Genomic DNA, 23,545 nt, shown 5'->3' on the forward strand with positions numbered 1-23,545 from the left:
ACACCTCCAAGACGACCACTGCCTTGCTAAAGAGGCTGAGGGTAAAGAGGCTGATGGACTGGCCAAGCATGTCTCCAGACCTAAACCCTATTGAACATCTTTGGGGCATCCTCAAATGGAAGGTGGAGGAACACAAGGTCTCTAACATCCACCAACTCTGTGATGTTGTCATGGAGGAGTGGAAGAGGACTCCAGTGGCAACTTGTGAAGCTCTGGTGAACTCCATGCCCAAGAGGGTTAAGGTAGTACTGGAAAACAATGGTGGCCACACAAAATATTGACACTTTGGGCCCAGTTTGACATTTTCTATTAAGGGTATACTCACTTTAGTTGCCAGCGGTTTAAACACTAATGGCTGTGTGTTGTGTTATGTTGAGGTGACAGCAAATGTACACTGTTATACAAGCTGTACACTCACTACCTTACATTGTATCAAAGTATAATTTCTTCTGTGTTGTCACATGAGAAGATATAATCAAATATTTGCAAAAATGTGAGGGGTGTACTCACTTTTGTGAGATAGTGTAAATCCGAAAATGTGTTGCATTGAGTTAAATAGTATTTTTGTGTACGATTCTCACAATATCTTGCACAAATCTGGGACCAAAAGAGGACCAATTAAAGAGCAATTCATGTGAATAATTCAGATACAGCAAAGTCCCATAGTACTGATATGTTGATGTGATTGGAATTTTATCTCTCCATAGCTGATATAACTGAAGTCCATAAATTAGTTTAGCGACAGTGCAGGCAGACTGAAGCTTCAAAGTCATGTGTTTTTATATAAAACAACAGATTCATGCACCCAAAGACTAGACAGTATATTAAACAAGACAATAATTAAGATCCAGGACAGTGTAAATGTGGAACAGCGTATAAATACTTGCATGAAACAATTCGTTGGGTGTTGTTTTTCTAAAGCCGTGTCTGAGAGGTTTACTTTTTGGGACCTCAACTAAACAAAATTATAAACAATTACACTACAGTGTTTTTCCCATGTTTAACTTTCTATGCTATCTATGTTTTTTGGGAAGAAATGTGTTTACATAACTGTTAGTGATAACTTCTCATTTGCCAAGTAACTCCATTCGGCTGACAGGTGTGGCATATCATAAAGCCGATTAAAAAGCATGGTCATTTCACAGGTGCTGCTTGTGCTGGACAACAAACACGTGCATTTTATCAATGGCAACTTGAATGCAGAGATGCCATGAAGAGATCCTGAGGCCCATTGTTGTGCCAATAGTGCACGGCCACTATTTCAGGGTTATAATGCATGGCCCCATGTCCCAATTCCTGGAAGCTGGAAATGATCTTCCAAGGCTTGTTTAATCATGTTGCCTATTGCGCATATTTGGGATAGTCTAGATCGATGCGTTAAACAGCGTGTTCCAGATCCCGCTAATATCCAATAATTTCCCACAACCATTGAAGAGGAATGGGAAGGACATTTGTAGCACTGTTTGAAAAGATACCGTAAATACATTTGAGAGTAGATGTTACTAATGAACTTCAGCATGTGTGTTTTGCCTAGTGGGATGCTCTGTTAAACACGTTCAGCACATGCAAGCTTCAGGTAGCATGCGAAAAAGGGACATTCCAAATAAACCGATGAACTTCAGGTCACTCTTGTGACCTAACTCATGCAATCCATATTCCACTTACAAATAATAAAATGAGTATAACATCCTAATGACCAAATCCCTCATGTCGTTTTGTAACAGACCACAGAGACAATTGAATAAAAAAAATAAATAATTCAACCATTTTAAAAGTACATTGAAAAGGAATCTCACACCTTTTCACACGTCGATTCACAATCAGTAAAACAAATGCATGTGTCGTATCAGGCACACCCATCATGACAAACCCCCCAGCCAGCACAACCCTGTCATCACGGACCTTGTTTCTGGTGCCCTGCATCGCAACCCTGCAAGGCGCGCAGCTCATCACTATATATACCCTGCTCGGGTAAAGTGGGAGCAGGGCAGTGGTTTCCAAACTGGGCCCCCGCATCACCTGTTCACCTTGCTCACCCTAGCGTCGACACACATGCGCGCATGCAAACATACGTATACAGACACACACGTTCTGGAAGTGGGGACTTGTGGCCTCGGGCCTGTGGGCTTACAAGGAAAACAGAGATCCAAATGTGTGGATCAACACTTGGGTTCCGGCCTGCGTTTGCAATCATTTTAAACTCACTGACATATCAAGCAGAATAATTGCATTTATATTCTGTGCTATTTTCATTACCCCCCCACCGCATAATAATGAATACTGTGAACGACCCGAATGTGACTTTAAGAACTAGTTTAGGTTTTCTGGCTGCTGTGTAACACGACCCGTGGCTTGCGACAGCTGGAGGAGTGAGACGACGAGCCATTCGGAAATAACCTCTCGCTTTCGCTCTCTTCCAATTTGTACTTCACTCAAATCTGGGACTGTGCGTAAAGATCGTTTAACTTTGAGATGGCAACGCATTCCCTTTGGATGTGCTTTGTTGCAGCTGTAGGCCTTCTCTGGGGTGTGACAGCACCAGGTAAGTGCGTATAGTGATTTTTTTGTCATGGTCAGGATCACTGATCTTGTAAATGGCACCTCTCTATGTACACCAGGGAAAGGCAACTCCGGTCCTGCAGGGCCAAAAAAGGCTTTTTGGTTTTTGATTCAAACAGGTAGTTAATTACACTTACCTGATGTCCCAGGTCTGTATCATTCTCTGATTAGATGGGAATAAATACACACCTCCAGTATCAATATTGCCTACCACTGATGTACTGTAGAACAATCAGTTCAATATGTTTTGCCTCATTTGGACACCATTTATATTGTCCCTGTGATGCAAATGCAATCTTTTTATAGGTGAAGTGACAGAAGTTCATTCCAAAATGGTGTCAGGGTTGACATTCCTAGATGTCAATAATGTCAGTTAATATCGGTTCATTGGATGACTGCAGAAATGTGTCACTGATTATTCAAGGTCTGTTGGCCCTGAAATGGTGCCACTATGTTTTAATTATAATAAATGTTATGGTATCCTGCATTATCCACGTGAAGAAAGCCACAATAATGATTAGCCCCAATAGTGGAGTATGCATTTGGATTTCAAAATAATAGTCCCCAAATGGACATGAGGCAAATCGATACAAATAAGGGAATGATTCCATATCAGTTTTAGATGCTGAACAAGGTGAGAATGTTGTTATACATATTCAGTACAATGCATGCAAGTATGGATATTGTATTAAAGAAATTGGGTTAGGGTTAGGGTTACCATATTACCTTGACTGAGATTAAGTAACTAATTATAAAGCCAATTCAGTTTACAACATCTGAGCTCAAATGGATTAGTGCTTTTCACTTTACTCTGGAAAAACTTTTCTGTGCCAAGCATGCATTCTTTAAATGTGTAAAAAGACAATGTGTCAAAACGTCAGACACAAGATCCAAGGCTGTAGATTGCAGTATGTTCATTACACACACTTGGTTGTAATGTATAGTGAGGTGATCCATAGGTAAGGCTGTGCACTGCCATAGAAATAAGCTCCTAATGCAATTCTGAAGTCATAGGGTGTGATTATAAAATACTTAAAAATTCAAAAGGGTCTCAGTTTTTTTTTTCTTTCTCCCTCTTCACACCTGCCTGTTTCAGTGAGTTGTAATGAGGAGTCTAAACTGATTGGAGACCTGTTCAAAGGTTACAACAAGAACATTCGTCCAGCAGCACACCCTACAGACAAGGTGGAGGTTAAGGTCAAGCTGATCCTCACTAACCTCATATCCCTGGTGAGAGACAGGCCACGCCTGCGGCATGATCATCTCAGAACCAAGACATGAAATACATTACCTGCTGTAGCAAAATGATACTAAACACATATTACATACAGTACCTGCAGCAGCGTAATGTCAAAACCGCACAAATAACATTCATTACCTGCTGCAGCAAAATTATACAAATCAAATTCCATACATTACCTGCTGACATATATTGTCATACAACACACATTACATACAGTACCTGTGTAGCATATCAATCCTATATTAAAGCTCAAAACTGTGATAGAAAATGCAAATATCATTACCAAATTAAGGTACTTCAGTGAATCTGTTTCCTTTGAAAATGTTTTCAGAATAATTTGAAATTCCTCTTACAATTTATTATACACACTGTAATTGGGCACACTTAAATAAACTGCATAACGCAATCTTTCTACAGATTTCTGTAAAAAGAAAATCATTGTAACAGTAGAACATTTTGATAAACACATACTATATTTCCAGTAATAATGGGATAACTGTGATTACTGTGAACACATTTCTGCATTGGTCAAACATATTATCTCTTCTGTTACAGAATGAAAAGGAAGAGACTCTCACAACTAATGTTTGGATTGAGATTGTGAGTTTTTGTCACCCTGTTTTATACCTCATCAATTTATTTCTCAGTATTACTTGCATACTTCAGTCAATTCTCTTGAACTTTCTCATCTGTGCCTATCCCCTGCTAGCAATGGAATGATCTCCGCCTGGCCTGGAACACATCGGAGTATTTTGGCATTGAGATTATCCGTGTGCCTTACAACACAGTCTGGCTCCCGGACATCGTTCTTGAGAACAAGTGAGCCAGTAGAAAAGGGCTTTCATATTTTCCCTTTTCTTGATTTAGCTCCTTTGGTTACTCTGTTTTGTTTTGGCCATATGGACTCTTAAACCGTATTTTCCACCCTATCATTCCACCCCTCTGATGTCCCTCTTCCCTTCCAATCTCTGCAGCATTGATGGCAAGTTTGATGTGGCATATTATGCCAATGTGTTGATCTACTCCAGTGGGTACATGTACTGGCTCCCTCCAGCTATCTACCGTAGCACATGTGCAATAGAGATCACCTACTTTCCCTTTGACTACCAGAACTGCACCTTAGTCTTCAGGTCCCAGACATACAGTGCAAACGAGTTGGAGATCATACTTGCTGTTGATGAAGAAAGCCAAAAGCCCATTGAGTGGGTGGACATCGATCCCGAGGCTTTCACTGGTATTATACACACTGGTGTTGCAATGGTCTTTCATGGATTTGTATACATTCTATTTAAATGACCATGGCCCAGTGAAAAGAGCCTCTACTCATCCAAGTGTGTTTGTTTAACCCTGTCAGAGAATGGTGAGTGGGCCATAAAGCACCGACCAGCTCGGAAGCTGACCAACTCACACTACACTCCTGATGACCTGGAGTACCAGGAAATCTCCTTCAACCTGGTTATTCAGAGGAAACCTCTGTTCTACATTATCAACATAATCCTGCCCTGCTCACTCATTTCCTCCCTGGTAGTGCTGGCCTACTTTTTACCTGCACAGGGTAGGTGGAACTGCTACTACTAACTGCAGAGGAAGGGAGGTATATAGTACTGGTGAATATAACAATGCAGTATGACAAAAAAACACTGCATATTAATTCAATTTAAGAAATGCTCAACATAGATGTGATGGTTGTTGGGAAGAGAAAGCATGGTGTTTTGGATTTCATTTGGACTTGGTTTGCCTGCGGCAGAGAATGTCAATAGGTCTCTACATCCCAGCTATCCACATGCATCCACGGGGATCCACTTGAGCACTCATATGTTATGCCTGCATTTGCTTGAGTATAATATGTCTGTTGTCTATGATGATGATAACAGGAAAAGCGCTGCAGTCCCTTATGTTCCCCTTTGACTCTCTGTTGCCACAGCTGGGGGACAGAAGTTGACTGTGTCCATCTCTGTTCTGCTGGCTCAGACTGTCTTCCTTTTTCTTATTGCTCAGAAAGTCCCTGAGACCTCTCTCAATGTCCCACTCATTGGCAAGTGAGTGAAAATGTTACTGGATATGTTTGCCTGATGATTCTTTGTGAGGGAGAGAGACCTAATTATAGTCACTGTATTTGTTTCTCATTTGTTTCCTCATTCCTGTCTTTCTTACTGGCTTATGTATGTGTGTGTTAAGACGGCCTCATCCCCTCTCCACCCACATCTGTCTGTTCTTCTCTTTCCAGGTACCTCATCTTTGTCATGTCTGTGACAACACTAATCGCTACCAACCAAATTGTGGTGCTCAATATCTCTCTTCGCAGTCCCAATACCCACACCATGTCATACACGATCAAACATGTATGTATACAATGAAAAGAAAAAGGCTTGTACTTTATTAGGATAGATGATCTACAGGTATTAATCCTACTGACAAATTATCAAAAAACTAAGTAGATGCCTGCTAAAGTTAAGGTTAGGGTAAGGTTTAGAATAAGTTGTAGGGTTAGGGTTATGAAAAAGTTTAAGATTATGGATAGTATGAGGTTTAAGGTTAGTGCTAGCAGTTAAATGACATTTTGTTCTTAGCCTGTTGATAGATAGTGAAGTATCAAAAGATTGACTATCCAAATAAAGTGTTACCAGAAAAAGTAAGAATTCTTAAATTCAGGCACCTGTGTAGATTTGAAAGTCAAAAAGCCTTTATCATGACGAATGTCATTATTAAAACACATAATGCCTCTTATTAGCTACTGCCTAGGTACAGGTGGGTAGGAACACAGTGGGAATGCTAAATCAAAACTAAAATCAAGGCTTCTAATACAACTGCCTAAACAAAGTAAATGTTATGTGAATTATGATATAATCCAACATGATGACACTACTTAAGCACTGTCACTCATCCCACAGCCATATTTGCTCTCCTCCATTTAGTTCTTCCTGGATGTTGTCCCTCGATTCCTGGGCATGGCCCCTCTGGTTGAGGATGAAGAGGCGGAGGTAGAGGTGAATGGAGTAAGGGAGCGACGGCGTAGCTCGTTCGGCCTAATGCAGAGAGCGGAGGAGTATGTGCTGAAACAACCACGAAGCGAGATGATGTTTGACAAACAGAGAGAGAGGCACGGCCTCACGCGATCATTTGGTGAGATTAAGGAAAGAGGTGCCAGTAGAGTGGAAAGAATAGCGCATGGGGGAAACGCCCCGTTGGGTAATGCAGAAACAGTTGTGCCACACACAAGTAAAATGAATCTCAGTCTCCTTTCTGCTATTTTTTTTTACAGATAGTTGTTCTTTAATGTATATTAGTATTAATAAGTAGTTATTAGTCGGCTACAGAACTCTATGAGAACAGAGTCTACTGATAAATCTAAAATGTTTTAGAGCTTCAACAGCCACTGTGTTACGATTGGTCATGCTTTTGTATCTGCCCTGCTTACTCTTGTTGCCAACAATGCTACATTTTCCACCTGTAGATTTGTCCCTCAGAGCACAACTTGTACTGGTAAATGAGGTGGGCAAGGAATTGTTTAGATTGGACCCTTATGAATCATCGGGGCTGGATGACGTGAAGCCCTGTTATGACCTCAATTATCTCAAAGTATTACAAGCTCCCAAAACCTTTAATGACAGATGGCTGTAATGTAATCTGCTGCCGTCAATCTTCCTTTCAAAGGGGGCAAGAAATGTTCAAAGGGGGCAAGAAACTTTCAAAGGGGGCAAGAAACTTGATGACTGTTAACGTCATCATAACCCTGGCCTGCTTGTGTTTGAATATCTTCTCAACAAACATGCCACCTGAAGTCTCTTAGCATTTTCTTTATGGTCAGGCTTCAGATCTGGCCAAGCTCTAAGGACTTAAATGATATCATATCTGCTTTAGACAAAAATAGTGTTCTGACGCTGTTTTTATTGATTTGACAAAAGTCTTTGAACCTGTCAACCATCACATCCTCATCAATATGCTTAGCAACATGAGTTCTCTGAGAAATTTCTAGCCAGGTTTGCAAACTAGTTTTCTGAACATTTAAAATGTGTTAAATCTGAGGGCTTGCTGTCCACACCTCTGTTGGTATCTTTGGGTGTTCCTCAAGATTTGATTCCTGGGCCAACACTGACATGCTCCCTCTCATTTAATACATATATCACCCACTTTTCATGCCTATACCCAGTCTAAAGTTAAATCCAGAATTAGACACTTGTTAAACCATGGCAATATAGTTTTTAGGCTTGCTCTCAAAAATGTGCCCAGTAAATTAGATATAATCTACAACACTGCCATCTGCCTGCAATTTGGCTAGGTTCTCATTGAATTGTTTAACAAAAAGTTTAAGAAATAAATACAAAATAGACTACATTAATATTATTAAATAGTTATATACAGGAATTTAGTAGCACTAAGTAGTTATTTACTGTGTTTTAGTAGTACTTAGAAGTTATTTACAGTATATTATCCAGAAATAAAAAATTCTGGACAGATGTCTGGGATAATTTGAATAACTAATTTCACATGGTTATTGGTATAGAAAAAGCATTTTGTTTTAATTGTTGTTGTAAATAAATGTCACAATCAATAGGAAATGGAGAGGAGATAGTGTACTGTGCTCAATTGTCAGCATACCTCGGTGACTCTATGCCTCTCTGCTACCCTCTAGTGGATGGTATTGATGTGAGCACCACAGCCAGTCTGTACAAGAGCCTAGCACAAGCTGCTCCTGAGATCAAGGAATGTGTGGATGCCTGCAACTGCATTGCTGAGAGCACAAAGCAAACAAATAACATTGGATCAGTAAGTATTACTCCTGGGTGTCTAACAGGCTCTGGTTTTATGATACAATTCAATATTATTATGATAGGGCAATATTATAATGATACTGAATTCAAACCCAAAATGAGCTGATAGCTGAGCAACTGTGATAGAAGGAAATTATTTTTTATCATCCCACTTCTGACTCATATTAACGGTCCTATAGGAAATGGAGAGCTGGGTATTGATCGGGAAGATGATTGACAAGGTGTGTTTCTGGGTGGCCATGGCACTCTTCTCCATCGGAACAGTCGCCATCTTCCTAACAGGACATTTCAACTCTGTCCCTGAGTTTCCATTCCCTGGGGAAAACAAACGGTACCTCCCCAGTTAGGACAGCAGTGCAAAACCCCATCCCTTATCTGGTCACAGGATTTGTCACGCACCGTCGTCATTGACTTCATCATTTGCAGTAACATAGTCTTTCTCATTTTGATTCTTTCAAAGTATGTTTTAACAGTAGGTGACTTAAATTTATAGTCTTGGCATCACTTACTTTTGGATCAATATTTCATACTGTTTTACCCTGTTGTTTGTATTGTATTGTATATCAAGGCTTGTCTAAATGTATTTGTCTAGCCCTAAATGTATTTGTCTAATCCAAGCAACAGTTAATTGTCCCAGGGAGTAGTAAATAAAACAGTAGCACATTGTTTTACACTAGAAAAGCCCACAGGTTTTAATATCACAGACAAAGTAAACATTTAATGAAATCCTTACAGCAACAACAACATCAAAACATGCAAGGATTGTATAGAAATAGTCTAATTCTGCCGTACTTTAATATTTACATTTCTATTTTACTGTAGAGTATTGTTAGAAGCTTTGTGAATAAAGGTGAGAAATAATAATGGAAAGCATTGTGTGATCACAGAGTGTAGTGTGTGTGCTGTGAAACGTGTCTACATGTTAAACTATATCATGAATCCTTTGAGTGACAGGATAGGCCATGGAATCCTGTTTCAATGTTTCATTGGCCAACTAATGTTTTTTAATACAGTACTTGGAGAAAAAAATCTGGTATTTACACAACCGTTCAAAAGTTTGGGGTCACTTGTTGGGGTCACTTGTCCTTGTTTTATTGGAAATATTTTTGTCCATTAAAATAACATCAAAATGATCAGAAATACAGTGTTCACACTGTTAATGTTGTAAATAACTGTTGTTGCTGGAAACTGCTTTTTATTTTATTTATTTTAAAAAAATTATATTGACAACTTTATTGTCATTGAACAGTATAAGTACAGTACAACAAAATTCAGTAAGTATCTAACCAGAAGTGCAAAGAGAAGAAGACAAGAAATGTACAAGTATTAAGTAAAGTGTATGTGCAAGTGGAATGTATAGATGTGCAGTGAAGGCAAATAAAGTGCAAAATGGCAATTTTAAATGAAAAATGAAGGCAAATAGGGGAGGGCAGAAAATTTACAGATTTACAAGTATTAAGTACAGTGGTGCTCATACGTTTGCATACCCTGGCAGAAATTGTGAAATTTTAGCATTGATTTTGAAAACATGACTGATCATGTCTTTTTTTGAAGGATAGTGATCATATGAAGCCATTTATTATCACATAGTTGTTTTTCTCCTTTTTACAGTTTTTCTGAATTGCTAAAACACTAAATCCCATTGTAAAAACTAAACTGGCAACTGCCAAAACTCTTTTATCAAATCAATCACACTGTTGTCAAAATCTTAAACACTATTCATCTGTTTAGGACACACTTTGCGAATCTGAATCGCCCATTTACCAAAACTCTAAACACATTCTCAAACACAGAACAGAACTTTGCAGTGTCATACACTTGTACCCAGAATGGTGCACACAGGCTACAGAAGTTAAACACAACTAACACACTGTTCTCATCCTTTACACACTACCACTCAAAATTTAAAACACATGTGTCCAATCAGTGCACACAATTAGAAAACAGTATTTCAGCCTGGTCAAATGCAAATGGCATGAGTTGATCCAACAATGGAGCAGAACAGAGGAAGAGGTGGAAGAGGAAGAGGAGTCTGTGTCAGAGGTGGTGGGCGAGGACAAAGACCAAGCAGATCAATAATTTCAAATGACATTCGAGCAACTGTCATAGATCATGTTCTGGTGCATGGCATGACTATGAGGGAGGCAGGGCAACGTGTGCAACCAAACCTAAGCAGGTTCACAGTGGCTTCTATAATCCAGACCTTCAGAGAAGAAAACAGGTAAAGTATACTTGTCTCAGAAAGGGGACAATGAGACAGAACTTTTCCATGGCACTGTGTTTTTAAAACATTTACTGAATAAAATGTGTGTGTATGTGTATACTTCTAACTGAATGGGGTTCTTTTTACAGAATTGAAAGACGGCCTCATGAGGGTGGAAGGACACACATGTTCTCACAACACCAGGAGACACTTGTTGTGGATAAGGTCCGTCAGAACAATGCAATTCCACTGCATGAAATACAGCAGCGGATTGTAGAAGACAACGTAGATTTCGAGGGAATAAATAGTGTGAGTCTGTCAACAATTGATTGTCTCCTGCAACGCAACAAGATAAGGATGAAACAAGTTTATCGGGTACCATTTGAGCGAAACAGTGAGAGAGTGAAAGAGCTACGATGTCAATATGTGCAAGTAAGTAAACTCAGTACTAGAAAGTACTGTGTAGTTTGGGAAGCAGCACATGTATACATCTTACTGTGTCATTTATGGAACTAAATGTAGTTTTCACTGTGTACAGAGAATCTTTGAGCTTGACTCAATGGCTTTGCCTCATGAATACATTTTCATGGATGAAGCTGGATTCAATCTAGCCAAAAGGAGAAGAGGTCGTAATGTGATAGGTCAACGTGCCATTATTGAACTGCCTGGCCAGCGTGGTGGAAATGTAACCATCTGTGCTGCCATCAGCAGCTATGGGGTTCTCAACAGTCATGTTACTGTTGGGTCATACAACACCGAACTGCTACTAACATTCCTGGATGGTCTACGGGGTGCTCTGCTCGAGCAGAGGGAGCGCGAGCAGGCGGAGCGTCCCATGTATGTTGTCATTTGGGACAATGTGAGCTTTCACCGTGGTCCGAGAATACGCGACTGGTTTCAAAATGAGCAGCATTTTATTAATGTCTTTCTTCCACCATACTCTCCCTTCTTAAACCCTATCGAGGAGTTTTTCTCGGCAAGTGAGATGGAAAGTGTATGACCATAACCCTTACACACAGGAGAACCTAATTCAAGCAATGACTGGAGCATGTGGCGACATCAGCGTGGAATCTTGCCAGGGCTGGTTTCGGCATGCTAAAGGATTCTTTCCCCGTTGCCTTGCAAGGGAGAACATAGCATGTGACGTGGATGAAGTCCTGTGGCCTCACCCAGCAGAGAGGCGTGATCCTGAGGCAGAATAAATGCTGTAAACATGTCTTATTAATTTTTTTCTTTACATAACTTTTGTTTCTCTTTTCTGCTGCAGTTTTTTTAAAAGCTTCATTTTATTTTTGTTTAAATCTGATTACAAGAATAAACAATTTCCCGATATCCCACAGTGTTTTGCATTTATTTATGTAGTGTGTAATGGTTGCTAAGTTGTGTTTGCACATTAGCTGGTTTTGTGTGGTTTTTGACGGTAGTGAGTGATTTTGATTAAAGTTAAAATGGTTTTGGGTCAAATGTTTGGTTTTGCAAGAGGAGTTAGAGGTTTTGTGAATGTAGCTTGAAAATTGGGTTTTGTGTTCACAGTTTAGAGAAAAGGAGAGCAGGTTTCAAGAAATGTGTCTTAACAATTCAGAAAAACTGTAAATCATAATGATAACAGAAAACATCCAAATGGCCCTGATCAAAAGTTTACATATCCTTGAATGTTTGGATGTGTGACAGACACAAGGTTACACACACAGGTGAAAATGGTAATTAAAGGTGAATTTCCAACACCTGTGGCTTTTTAAAATGAAGTTAGTGTCTGTATATAAATAGTCAGTGAGTTTGTTAGCTCTCACATGGATGCACTGAGCAGGCGTAACAAGGTCCTGGAACTTTATAAAGGAATGGAAAAGGATATAAAAAGATATCCAAAGCCAAATGCCAGTCAGTACTGTTCAATCACTTATTAAGAAGTGGAAAACTGGGGGATACCAAGCCAAGGTCAGGTAAAACAAGAAACATTTCAGCCTAAACTGCCAGAAGAATTGTTCGGGATACAAAGAAAAACCCACAGGTAACCTCAGGAGAAATACAGGCTGCTCTGGAACAAGGCGGTGTGGTTGTTTCAAGGAGCATAAAACAACGATCCGTGAAAAAAAATTAGCTGCATGGTCGAGTTTCCAGAAAGAAGCCTTTACTGCACCAATTCCACAAAAAAGCTTGGTTACAATATGTCCGACAACACCTTGACACACCTCACAGCTTCTGGCACACTGTAATTTGGAGTGACGAGACCAAAATAGAGCTTAATCGTCACAAACATAAGCACTATGTTTGGAGAGGGGTCAACAAGGCCTATAGTGAACAGAATACCATCCCCACTGTGAAGCATGGTGGTGGCTCACTGATGTTTTTGGGGGGGGTGAGCTCTAATGGCACAGGAATCTTGTGAAAATGTATGGCAAGATGAATGCAGCATGTAATCAGAAAATACTGGCAGACAATTTGCATTCTTCTGCGCGAAAGCTGTGCATGGGACACTCAAGGCCAAGTTGACCCTCCAGAGGAATTCTGGGCCTCATAGACAACTATTAAAATATTTATACTAAAGGGAGCAATACACAGTATTAGGACCTAAGGGTATGCAAACATTTGAACAGGGGTCAGTAAAAAAAAAATGTGTTACCATGTTTTGTTTTATGATTGTGCCATTCTGTTATGACCTACAGTTGAATGTGAATCCCACAAGAAATAAAAGACATGTCTTTTTGCCTGCTCACTCATGTTTTCTCATATATTACCAATTCTCCAACAACTGTATATGTATGTGCAAGTGGGAATTAATAGTTGTGTGATGAGGCACATGCAAGTACAAATGACAATTCTGACTGTGCAATCGAGCAAGTTGGAGGTGTAAGGTGGTCTGTGCAACTGAAATGCAGGGATAGCAGCAATGAGGTTCAGAGGTAGACGTGCATGTAACATCCGAAACAAAGTAAAGTAAGTACAATGGCAATTCGAAATGTGCAGTGCAGGCAAATTGAAGGTGCAAGGTGGCATGTGCAACTGAAATGCAGGGATAACAGCAATGAGGTTCCCGAGGTAGACAAGTTACAACTAGTGCAACAAGGTCCCTGGGAGGAGTGGTGGGTGGGTGTGGTTAGTGATGGGTCACAGAGTTTAGCAGGTTTACAATAGATGGGAAGAAGCTGTTCCTGAGCCTGCTGGTGTGGGAACGATGAGACCTGTACTGCCTGCCTGATGGTAGGAGGGCAAACAGTCTGTAGCATGGGTGTGAAGGGTATCTGATGATGCCGTGCGCCCAGCGCAGACATCGCTTGGGTGCCGGAAGGTTTTCATCACCCGTCGGCCATGGTGCACCTTAAACTGCCTATAGGCTGACTTGTCATAGCCATTGATCAGGCCTACCACCGTGGTGTCGTCTACGAACTTGACGATGGTGTTAGAACTGTGTACAGGAACGCAGTCATGGGTGAAGTGGGCTCGGCACGCAGCCTTGTGGAACACCAGTGTTCAGGATCAGGGTGGAGGACGTGAAGTTGGCTAACATGACTGACTGGGGTCTGTTGGTTAGGAAGTCCTAAGTCCAATTGCAGAGAGAGAGAGATCATGGAGTTTGTAGACCTGCCTAGAGGGGTTGACTGTGTTGAATGCTGAGCTAAAGTCTATGAATAGCAATCTCACACGTGTTGGTATTGTCCAGGTGGGTCAGGGCTGAGTGTAAACCTGTGGAGATGGCGTCCTCTGTAAACCTGTTCGACCCATAGGCAAACTGGTAGGGATCCAGTGTTTTGAGGAGGCAGGACTTAGGGGTGAGCACGACAGGTTGGAAGTCATTCAGACTAGACACAGTCAAATGTCGAAGCAGGCGTAGAACCTGTTTAACTTGTCGGTGAAGGAGACGTCGCAGGCTGTGGGGGTAGGGCTCTTTGGCCGTTAGTCTGTGATGGCTTGGATTATATTATTAGATTAGGTTCAACTTTACTGTCATTGAACAGTACAAGTACAGCACAGTACAACGAAACGCAGTTTGCATCTAACCAGAAGTGCAAATAGAGGAGGGCCGATAAAATGTACAAGAATGAATTATATGTATTTACAAGTGGAATGTGTGGATGTGCTATTAATGCAAATGCAATTCTAAATGTGCAGTGGAAGATTTACAAATGTACAGGATATTTACAAGTATAAAGTATAATGTATGTACAGGTGGGATAATACACTGAACAAAATTATAAACGGTGTGCAGGTGTGCCTTAGGCTGGCCACAATAAGGCACAATAAGGCCACTCTAAAATTTGCAGTTCCACTGTACTGGGGGAGTCCGGGGGGGGGTCCGAAAATCAGTCAGTATCTGGTGTGACCTGGAACACGCTGTCATATATGCCGATCCAGATCATCCCAAACATGCTCAAAGGGTGACATGTCCAGTGAGTATGCTAGCCATGCAAAAACTGGGATGTTTTCAGATTCCTTGCACAAATCCTTGCAACATGGCGCCATGCATTATCATGCTGCAACATGAGGTGATGGTTGTGGATGAATGGCACAACAATGGGCCTCAGGATCTCGTCACGGTATCTCTGTGCATTCAAAGTGCCATCAATAAAATGCACCTGTGTTCACTGTCCATAACACGCCTGCCCATACCATAAACCCACCGCCATTATAGGCTACTTGATCCACAAAGTTCACATCAGCAAACTGCTCACCCACACGATGCCATACACACCATCTGCTATCTGCCCTGAACAAAGAAAACCAAGGATTCATCTGTGAAGAGAACACCTATCCAAAGTTCCAGACCCCATCGAGTGTGGGCATTTGTCCACTGAAGTCGGTTACGACGACGAACTGGAGTCAGGTCGATACCCCAATGAGGACGAAGAGCATGCAGATGAGCTTCCCTGAGACGGTTTCTGACAGTTTGTGTAAAAATTATTTGGTTATGCAAACCGATTGTTGCAGCAGCTGTCCGGGTGGCTGGTCTCAGACGATCTTGGATGTGGAGGTCCTGGGCTGGTGTGGTTACACGTGGTCTGCAGTTGTGAGGCCGGTTGGATGTGCTGCCAAATTCTCTGAAACGACTTTGGAGATGGCTTATGGTAGAGAAATTAACATTCAATTCATGGGCAACAGCTCTGGTGGACATTCCTGCAGTCAGCATGCCAATTGCACGCTCCCTCAAAACCTGCAACATCTGTGGCATTGTGCAGTGTGATGGAACTGCTCATTTTAGAGTGGCCTTTTATTGTGGCCAGCCTAAGGCACACCTGTGAAATAATCATGCTGTCTAATCAGCATCTTGATATGCCACACCTGTGAGGTGGATGGATTATCTCTGCAAAGTAGAAGTGCTCACTAACACAGATTTAGACAGATTTGTGAACAGTATTTGAGAGAAATAGGACTTTTGTATACATAGAGAAAGTCTTAGATCTTTGAGTTCAGCTCATGATAAATGGAGGCAAAAACAAAAGTGTTGCGTTTATAATTTTGTTTAGTGTAGTTGTGCAGGTACAAGTGGCAATTCTCAGTGGCATTCTGATTTTGCAATCGAGGCAAACTGATGGAATAGGGTAGCATGTGCAACTGAAATGCAGGGATAGCAGCAATCAGGTTCTTGAGGTAGACGTGTATGTAACAGTAGGAAATGCAAGTACAGTGGCAGTTCTAAATGTGAAGTGAGGGCAAATTTAAGGTGCAAGTCAGCATGTGCAAATGAAATACAGGAATAGCAACTGTGACACGTACATGTAGACAACTGAAAACTTGTGGATGCCCTGCCACCTTCGTCCGGGTTCATAGTTGTTATTGAAGTGCTCTGCAATCCAACATTTTCAATGGGGTACCTACATAGATTTCCAAAGGGCCATTATTAGCAATCACTCCTGTGTTCCAATGGCACGTTGTGTTTGCTGATCTAGGTTTATCATTTTAAAAGGCTAATTGATCATTAGAAAACCCTTTTGCGATTATGTTAACACTGCTGAAAACTGTTGTGCTGATTAAAGAAGCAATAAAACTGGCCTTCCTTAGACTTGTTCAGTATCTTCTGCATCAGTGTTTGTGGGTTTGATTACAGGCTCATAATGGCCAGAAACAAAGAACTTTCCTCTGAAACTCATCAGTCTATAATTGTTCTGAGAAATTAACAAAGAAAGAAAAAACTGTCAAAAATGACTTGTACAAACACCTGCATGGGAACCGTAGGGCTCCTGGGGTCACTCAGGGGGCCACTGCTCAGGCTGGGAGTATCCGATTTACACAAATCAAAGCCTGGGTAACTCTGCTGGATCTCTCCTATCCAACAAGCCATGAAGGTTTTTTTAATACTGTGAGAAATGCAAAAAGATCTGTATGGTGACTGCTCTGGCTAGGAGTGACCAATATACAACATTCAAAGCCTGGGTAACTCTGTGGGATCTCCCCAATCCAACGAGACTCCCTCTATCCAATGAGACCACCCACACCTCTGTCCGCCTTACAGTGCCCATGCAGGAACTGGTACAAGTAATTTTTGACAATTGGTGTTTATCTTTGTTCAGAAAAGCAAAAGAAAACAGTCCGGAGGCTACCGTTCCTACTAGAAGTAAAGCATTCGAATTTCAGCATTCAAAGCTTGGCGTAATCTGTGGGAACCCTGCTTTCCAATGAGACCTCCCGTGAGTCTGTGTGATGTATTCTTCCCATGCAAGAGACATTATACATTCCACTGTTGAAAAGATTAGGCTACATTGGTCCATGTAATTTTCTCCACTTCCGGTCTAGGAGTGGCCGATTTGCACCATTCAAAGCCCGGCGTACTCCTCCAGATCTCCCCTATCCAAAGAGACTGATTATTTTTAAATTTAAGCAGTTCAATTCCAGTGAATAACCTGAAATGGAGCAATGGTGAACAAGAACCAGGAAGTGAAAAATTATGTACATCTCAGAGTTACAGTTTAACAAAGGCCTTTTACAGGAAACAAGTAATGTGTTAACAACTTACAGCTATTCTGCAGCAATGGGAGTAAATTATGCCTTAAAAGTAGATGTTAACAGTTCCTACAGGTTCAATTCCTGCAATTTCTTTTGTTGATTACTTATTCTGTCTGTATTTAAGTAGTGTTGGAACAGACTGTGTTACTACACCTTCTTAAGCATTATTTTGACAGTATAGCACAGCAGGAAGTAGTAAATTGCTCACATAATAGCAAGAAAAAGACAATTACAAAGGAAGACAGACAGACCATTATGACCTTTAAAAGTGTAGGTCTTTCCTTTAGAGAAATTGCTAAGAAAACCAAGTTGTCAGTGAGTAGTTTCCTACACCATCAATACTCTTGGAAGCTGGAGTAAACTCAGACAGGAAGCATTCTGCCACACCCAAGAGTGATAGAAAAGAAACCTACAAGTGCAACACATTTGTGGCAACCTCTGCAACAGTGTTGGGAAGAACTTTCAGAGCAATATTTGATTTCCATCATAGAAAGAATTCCACAAGTGTGTTCAAAGCAATCAAATTTATTTTTAAAATCCTTTTCACATCAGTTGTCACAAAGTGCTGTTACAGACACCCAGCCAGTGTCTGGCTGTAATGTCTGCAAAAGGTGGCTAATTTGATGAGGCAACATTTTTCATAAATTGTGTAAAAAAACTAAACAAAAAAAGACTGTCTACAATTGTTTCTGTTCTATGTTTTAATTTCAGAGTACATTAAGACATGAAACTGTGTGAATTTCTTTCAAAAATATTTTAATGTATGGTGTTCTAACATTTTGGGAGTGTACATAGTACCTCGATTTCAGGGCACAAAATGTACAGTGTGGTGAACAAGTATTTGATACACTGCCAACTGTAATTCACTGCCAACTGTAATCCAGAAAATCACATTGTATGAAAATCACTGTTGAAGAGTACCTATGATTAATATTACAGACTTCTACATGCTTTGTAAGTGGGAAAACCAGTGCAAAATCAGCAGTGTGTATCAAATACTTGTTCTCCCCACTGTATTGGAACAGATTAATTTAAGCACTAATATTTAGTATTTATTAAAAGCAAGCAAGGATTACATCAACCTTGTAACTGTACAAACTTTACACAAACTATTTTGTTCCCTATAAAATTTAATAGAAAATAATGTATATTTCATGGGGCTAACTTTGGCACCAATATAAATTAAGGTAACATTTGTAATGTTTTTGAAAACATATTATAATTATTATAATTACTATAATGTTGATTATTGAATCATTTGTAAATCCATTATTAACCATAATCAAAAAAGTGCAATAACTGATTAGTACCCGTCAAATAGTACAGCAAGATTTATTGTTGGTGCGATGCAGCAATGGATGACGTGTTTGCACCACAACCTATACTCTACTGGGGAAATAAATCTTTGTTAAGTGGGATGAAACGTTTGACTGCAGTGAGTGTAATCAGTGATTATAGGTATATTTTTCACAAACTGTAGCACCCCCATAATGATAGTTTGTTTTTTTAGATTTTATTATAAAGCATTGTCCATTCATTACATTAATTCATAAGTTAATTTGATTAATTATTTAAAACACTGATCAGTACTAAAACATGTCTTATTCTTCATTATGTTTCCTGCAGCATTGCAGTATGTTTCTTAATGTGCCCACAGGATAGACAGTTGTTAGTTAGCCAGCTGTAGAATAAATCACAACCAGCAGCTCAAAGGAACAACTGAAATGGAATAGTTCATCATCATCATCATTTTCTTCTGCTTATCCGGGGCCGGGTCGCGGGGGCAGCAGTCTAAGCAGAGATGCCCAGACTTCCCTCTCCCTAGACACTTCCTCCAGCTCTTCCGGGGGACACCGAGGCATTCCCAGGCCAGCCGGGAGACATAGTCCCTCCAGCATGTCCCCGGGGTCTCCTCCCAGTGGGACAGGACCCAGGAAGGCGTTCCGGAGGCATCCGAAACAGATGCCCAAGCCACCTCAGCTGACCCCTCTCGATGTGGAGGAGCAGCGGCTCGACTCTGAGCTCCTCCCGGGTGACCGAGCTTCTCACCCTATCTCTAAGGGATCGCCCAGCCACCCTGCGGAGAAAGCTCATTTCGGCCGCCTGTATCCGGGATCTTGTCCTTTCGGTCATGACCCAAAGCTCATGACCATAGGTGAGAGTAGGAATGTAGATTGACCGGTAAATCAAGAGCTTCGCCTTGCGGCTCAGCTCTTTCTTCACCATGACAGACCGATACATCGACCGCATTACTGCAGAAGCTGCACCGATCCGTCTGTCAATCTCCCGTTCCATCCTTCCCTCACTTGTGAACAAATGGAATAGTTGTTTTTCAAAAATTCCTAATGCCTTGCAAACTGCATTACTTTAATTATTTAATATTACCTGATAGTATGATGCCTTAGGCAGTTGCATCTCCTGCCTTATGATAAGTCAGCCACTGGATCTAGAATACCTTCAAATAGCCTGAAGACTTTGGGAAAGAATAATGTGTAAGTATTGCACAAATTCAGGAGTGGAAAGCTGTTCTCCAAATATGACTCAAATATATAATCACTGTTCGTAACATGACTATAACATGACAACTCAGGGAGGTGAATACTTTATTATTGTTATGGAAATTCTTGAACTAATGTACATTTGAGAAATGTCTGCTTTTCTATTACCTGGTATGTAACTCTGGTCTTTGTTTGTGACACACATCTGTATAATATCAGAGGATTATTAGGCACTCTGACCATCTGTTCATCTGCTATAATCAATAAGAGTATCATTCCTTTGTTCCTTAGGAATGTGGTCCTTGGGGGAAGTAGGGACAACTGGCTAATTCGGGTAAACATTATGGCAGGAAGGATAAGGTGGGGGGACAGCCCATCCTCCGGGTAAAACCTATGTGACATAAGACAGCAGGGTGGTAACTTGCCACACCCCTTTTAACTGTAATAAATACTGACTGTTCATGTATCTACCTCAGAGATTCCTCAGAGGATTATTCTGTAAGCTTTTGACGCGTCTCTCTATTTGCAAATAAACTGCTAATTATGTCAAGAGAATTTTGTCTCTGTACTTACTCTTTTAAGAGTTCCGATCAATGGAATTACAAATGAATCAAGGAATATTGGTAAATACTTTTCACTTATACTTTAAACAATGTTAGCTTATTACATTATTTTGTGGAGACTGTTGAGAAAAACCCTATGAAATTACTATGAAATCAAGTTCTATCAGACTTTGGAAAGAAGAAATGGGAAGAAGTCCAAAGGGTTGAATACCTTTTCAATCCACTGTACATATTACAAACAAATGTTTTTACATTGTACATATTCATGTAATCCTCAGTAGAGGGTGTGGTCACTAGTCTGATAGTTAGACTGTGAATACCTATCTTCTGACTGTGACATTGAGAAAATATTTGCCAACTCACCATAATATGTGGTTTCCATTCTTCACCCAAAGTTCCTCTTTTTCCTCAATTATGACATTATTTTGCCAGTTCCATGTAAAAATTGACCTCTCAAAAGGAACAACCATGCCTTAGCAATGCGGATGAAAGCACTTTTGACAACACTAAATACTGTAATCTCTATGCATTTATCCATGGCAATGACAACAACCTCCTGAAATGCAGAAGGAAAACAGCCCATTGCACGTTTCCTCCTTAATTTGAATCCAAGGCAGTAAGAATCTTTTGGTAATTAAATGATACATTTTCTTGTTTTCTTTTCTTAAAAAAATTAAATACTGACCCAACTACAGTACCACTTGATCCAATTCAACTATATCTGAGCGGGAAAAGATAACAATAACCTAAACTGGATCCTCTTACACAGAATATGCAATAGGTAATCCAAGATGCCATTTGACGTGCCATGTTCACTGCCACAGATGTTAAGTGTTTCACAGCAGCACAGATCTCTGAGGGTGCATGTACAGCATTTTTTTTATTTTAAATAAATAAACCATTAATAAAACCACAGTAAAAGAAAAAATAAAAGCAATGTCAGCCTAGACAGCTGCAATGGAAAAAAAAATTAGGAATACGTTTCAGGATTTAGTTCAGATGCTACAGAGGACGTTCTTAGGCTAGTATAGGTCACGTGAAAGGAAACAATTTCCATTGTCGACACCCTACAGTTCATGCAATGTTTACCTGGACACAAGGAGAAGTCATGCGCTGTTTTATCGAATCTCCTTGATGACAATTTGCGGCAGTAGGCTGCTACAGACTCGGTGAATGAGTTCAGTAATAGCCGGCAGAAGTAGCCGGAAGGAACATTTATGTAAGCTAAGCACGTTATGCTATCGGGCGAAATCACATTTCTCATTCACTCAACTGACAGATAAGTATTCTCCGGCGAAGGAGCTATGATGACAAAAGATAAAGTTGAATGAAGCTTTTTCGACTCATTGATATGGAATTATTCTGCATTTGACCATCATCTTGCTTTTTTTTTGTGTGACGCTAGTAAGTAGCCTACGCCTCTGCCAATTTCCTCTGTGATTATTTATACCACATAGATTACAATCGTGGTTTACAAATACCACGGATGCAGAATACTAAGGGTTATATGAAGTGTAAACGGAACCGTTTTATCTTTAAAAAAAAAATCTTGTTCGCTCGCTGCCAATATTGTGTTTTGCCGACGTGGTCTGGAACTTTGCTAACGGGAATGGGTGGAGGCTTTGAAAAAACTTTCCATTTTCTCACAATATAAGTGATGAAGATTCTTAAAACATAAATGGTTTCAGCAGGCAAAATCATTGCTTGTATATTGAATAGGTATGTAGGCTAAATATATTGTAATTTGAATGGCCGTATTGCCACACAAAAACAATAATGACCATAAACAATGTATGAGAAAATATAATTACATAATCACTAGCAAATTATAGATTAACTTTTAGTTTTTAGAAAACGATTTCTCGTTCTAATTAAGAAGTTAAATAGCTAAACAGCTTTTTATATGTCGTGCTAGTTTATCCATAAGGCTGTAATCATGTTACTGCGCTCAGGTGGAGGACAGAGACCACCACCTGTACTAGCTATGCTATAGGGCAGAGGTGTCAAACCGGTTCCACGGAGGGCCGAGTGTCTGCAGGTTTTTGCTCTCACCTTGTACTTGATTGGTTAATTAGGTCACTGATTGGTTAGTTTCTACCCTCACCTGGTTGTGTAGGTATGAACTAGGAACCAATTTATAGGAAAAACCAAAAACCTGCATACACTCGGCCCTTCGTGGAACCGGTTTGACACCTGTGCTATAGGGTGTTCTGAATGCCTGTGTACATTGGGAAGTTAAGTCAAGTTCCTAAAATGGAGACACAGTGTGTATGGATATGTGAAAATCTGCAAAAGTAAGTGATCTTTTTTTTATCTACAGTTGTGCTCAAAAGTTTGCATACCCTTGGAGAATTGGTCATGTATGTACCATTTTTAAAGAAAACATGAGTGACCAGGCAAAATATGTCTTTTCGTTCTTATGGGATTCACATTCAACTGTAGGACATGGCACAATCATAAAACAAAACATGGCAACAAAGAAATTATTATTTATGACCCCTGTCCAAATGTCTGCATACCCTTAATTCTTGAGACAGTGTATTGCCCCCTTTAGCATGAATGACAGCATGCAGTCTTTTGTAATAGTTGTCTATGAGCCCCCAAATTCTTGCAAGTGGTGTAGCTGCCCATTCATCTTGGCAAAAGGCCTCCAGGTGACGTCTTTGGACGTCTTGCATGAACCGCACGTTTGAGATCTCCCCAGAGTAGCTCGATGATATTAAGGTTAGGAGACTGTGATGGCCACTCCAGAACCTTCACCTTTTTCTGCT

The 23,545-nt window shown here is 40.4% G+C and overlaps 2 protein-coding genes across 6 annotated transcripts in view; both read left to right on the forward strand.

The window, feature by feature from the left end:
• The first annotated feature begins 1,283 nt into the window (after positions 1–1,283).
• Positions 1,284–9,644, forward strand: chrne (cholinergic receptor, nicotinic, epsilon). Its single transcript, XM_010893460.3, has 11 exons — positions 1,284–2,542; positions 3,656–3,789; positions 4,358–4,402; positions 4,512–4,621; positions 4,777–5,036; positions 5,157–5,357; positions 5,727–5,841; positions 6,030–6,144; positions 6,718–6,925; positions 8,436–8,569; positions 8,754–9,644. The coding sequence occupies exons 1-11, from the start codon at positions 2,473–2,475 to the stop codon at positions 8,919–8,921; spliced, it is 1,560 nt and encodes a 519-aa protein (XP_010891762.2). The 5' UTR covers positions 1,284–2,472; the 3' UTR covers positions 8,922–9,644.
• Positions 9,645–20,797: 11,153 nt separating this feature from the next.
• pld2 (phospholipase D2) overlaps positions 20,798–23,545 on the forward strand; it is a 37,448-nt gene continuing 34,700 nt past the window's right edge. Inside the window, exon 1 of one of the 5 annotated variants that reach the window (XM_010893465.3) lies at positions 20,798–20,834. Coding sequence is in view for 1 of the 5 variants with exons in the window: in XM_010893461.3 (XP_010891763.2) it covers positions 20,805–20,834 (30 nt within the window). In the remaining 4 variants the exon portion in view is untranslated. Of the gene's footprint in view, positions 20,835–21,805; positions 22,179–22,932; positions 23,069–23,545 lie in introns of those variants that run through there. The other 4 variants (XM_010893461.3, XM_010893463.5, XM_020048554.3 and 1 more) reach the window with 4 other exon arrangements.

The sequence above is a fragment of the Esox lucius genome, chromosome 7 (assembly GCF_011004845.1).
Source record: "Esox lucius isolate fEsoLuc1 chromosome 7, fEsoLuc1.pri, whole genome shotgun sequence".
NCBI lineage: Eukaryota > Metazoa > Chordata > Actinopteri > Esociformes > Esocidae > Esox > Esox lucius.

Bases quoted from the DNA above. Each gene is read 5' to 3' on its own strand.
- chrne (XM_010893460.3), top strand. From the start codon at position 2,473: ATGGCAACGCATTCCCTTTGGATGTGCTTTGTTGCAGCTGTAGGCCTT. The intron at 5,037-5,156 runs GTATTATACACA...TAACCCTGTCAG, and splicing joins CGATCCCGAGGCTTTCACTG to AGAATGGTGAGTGGGCCATA. The intron at 6,145-6,717 runs GTATGTATACAA...TCCTCCATTTAG, and splicing joins TGTCATACACGATCAAACAT to TTCTTCCTGGATGTTGTCCC.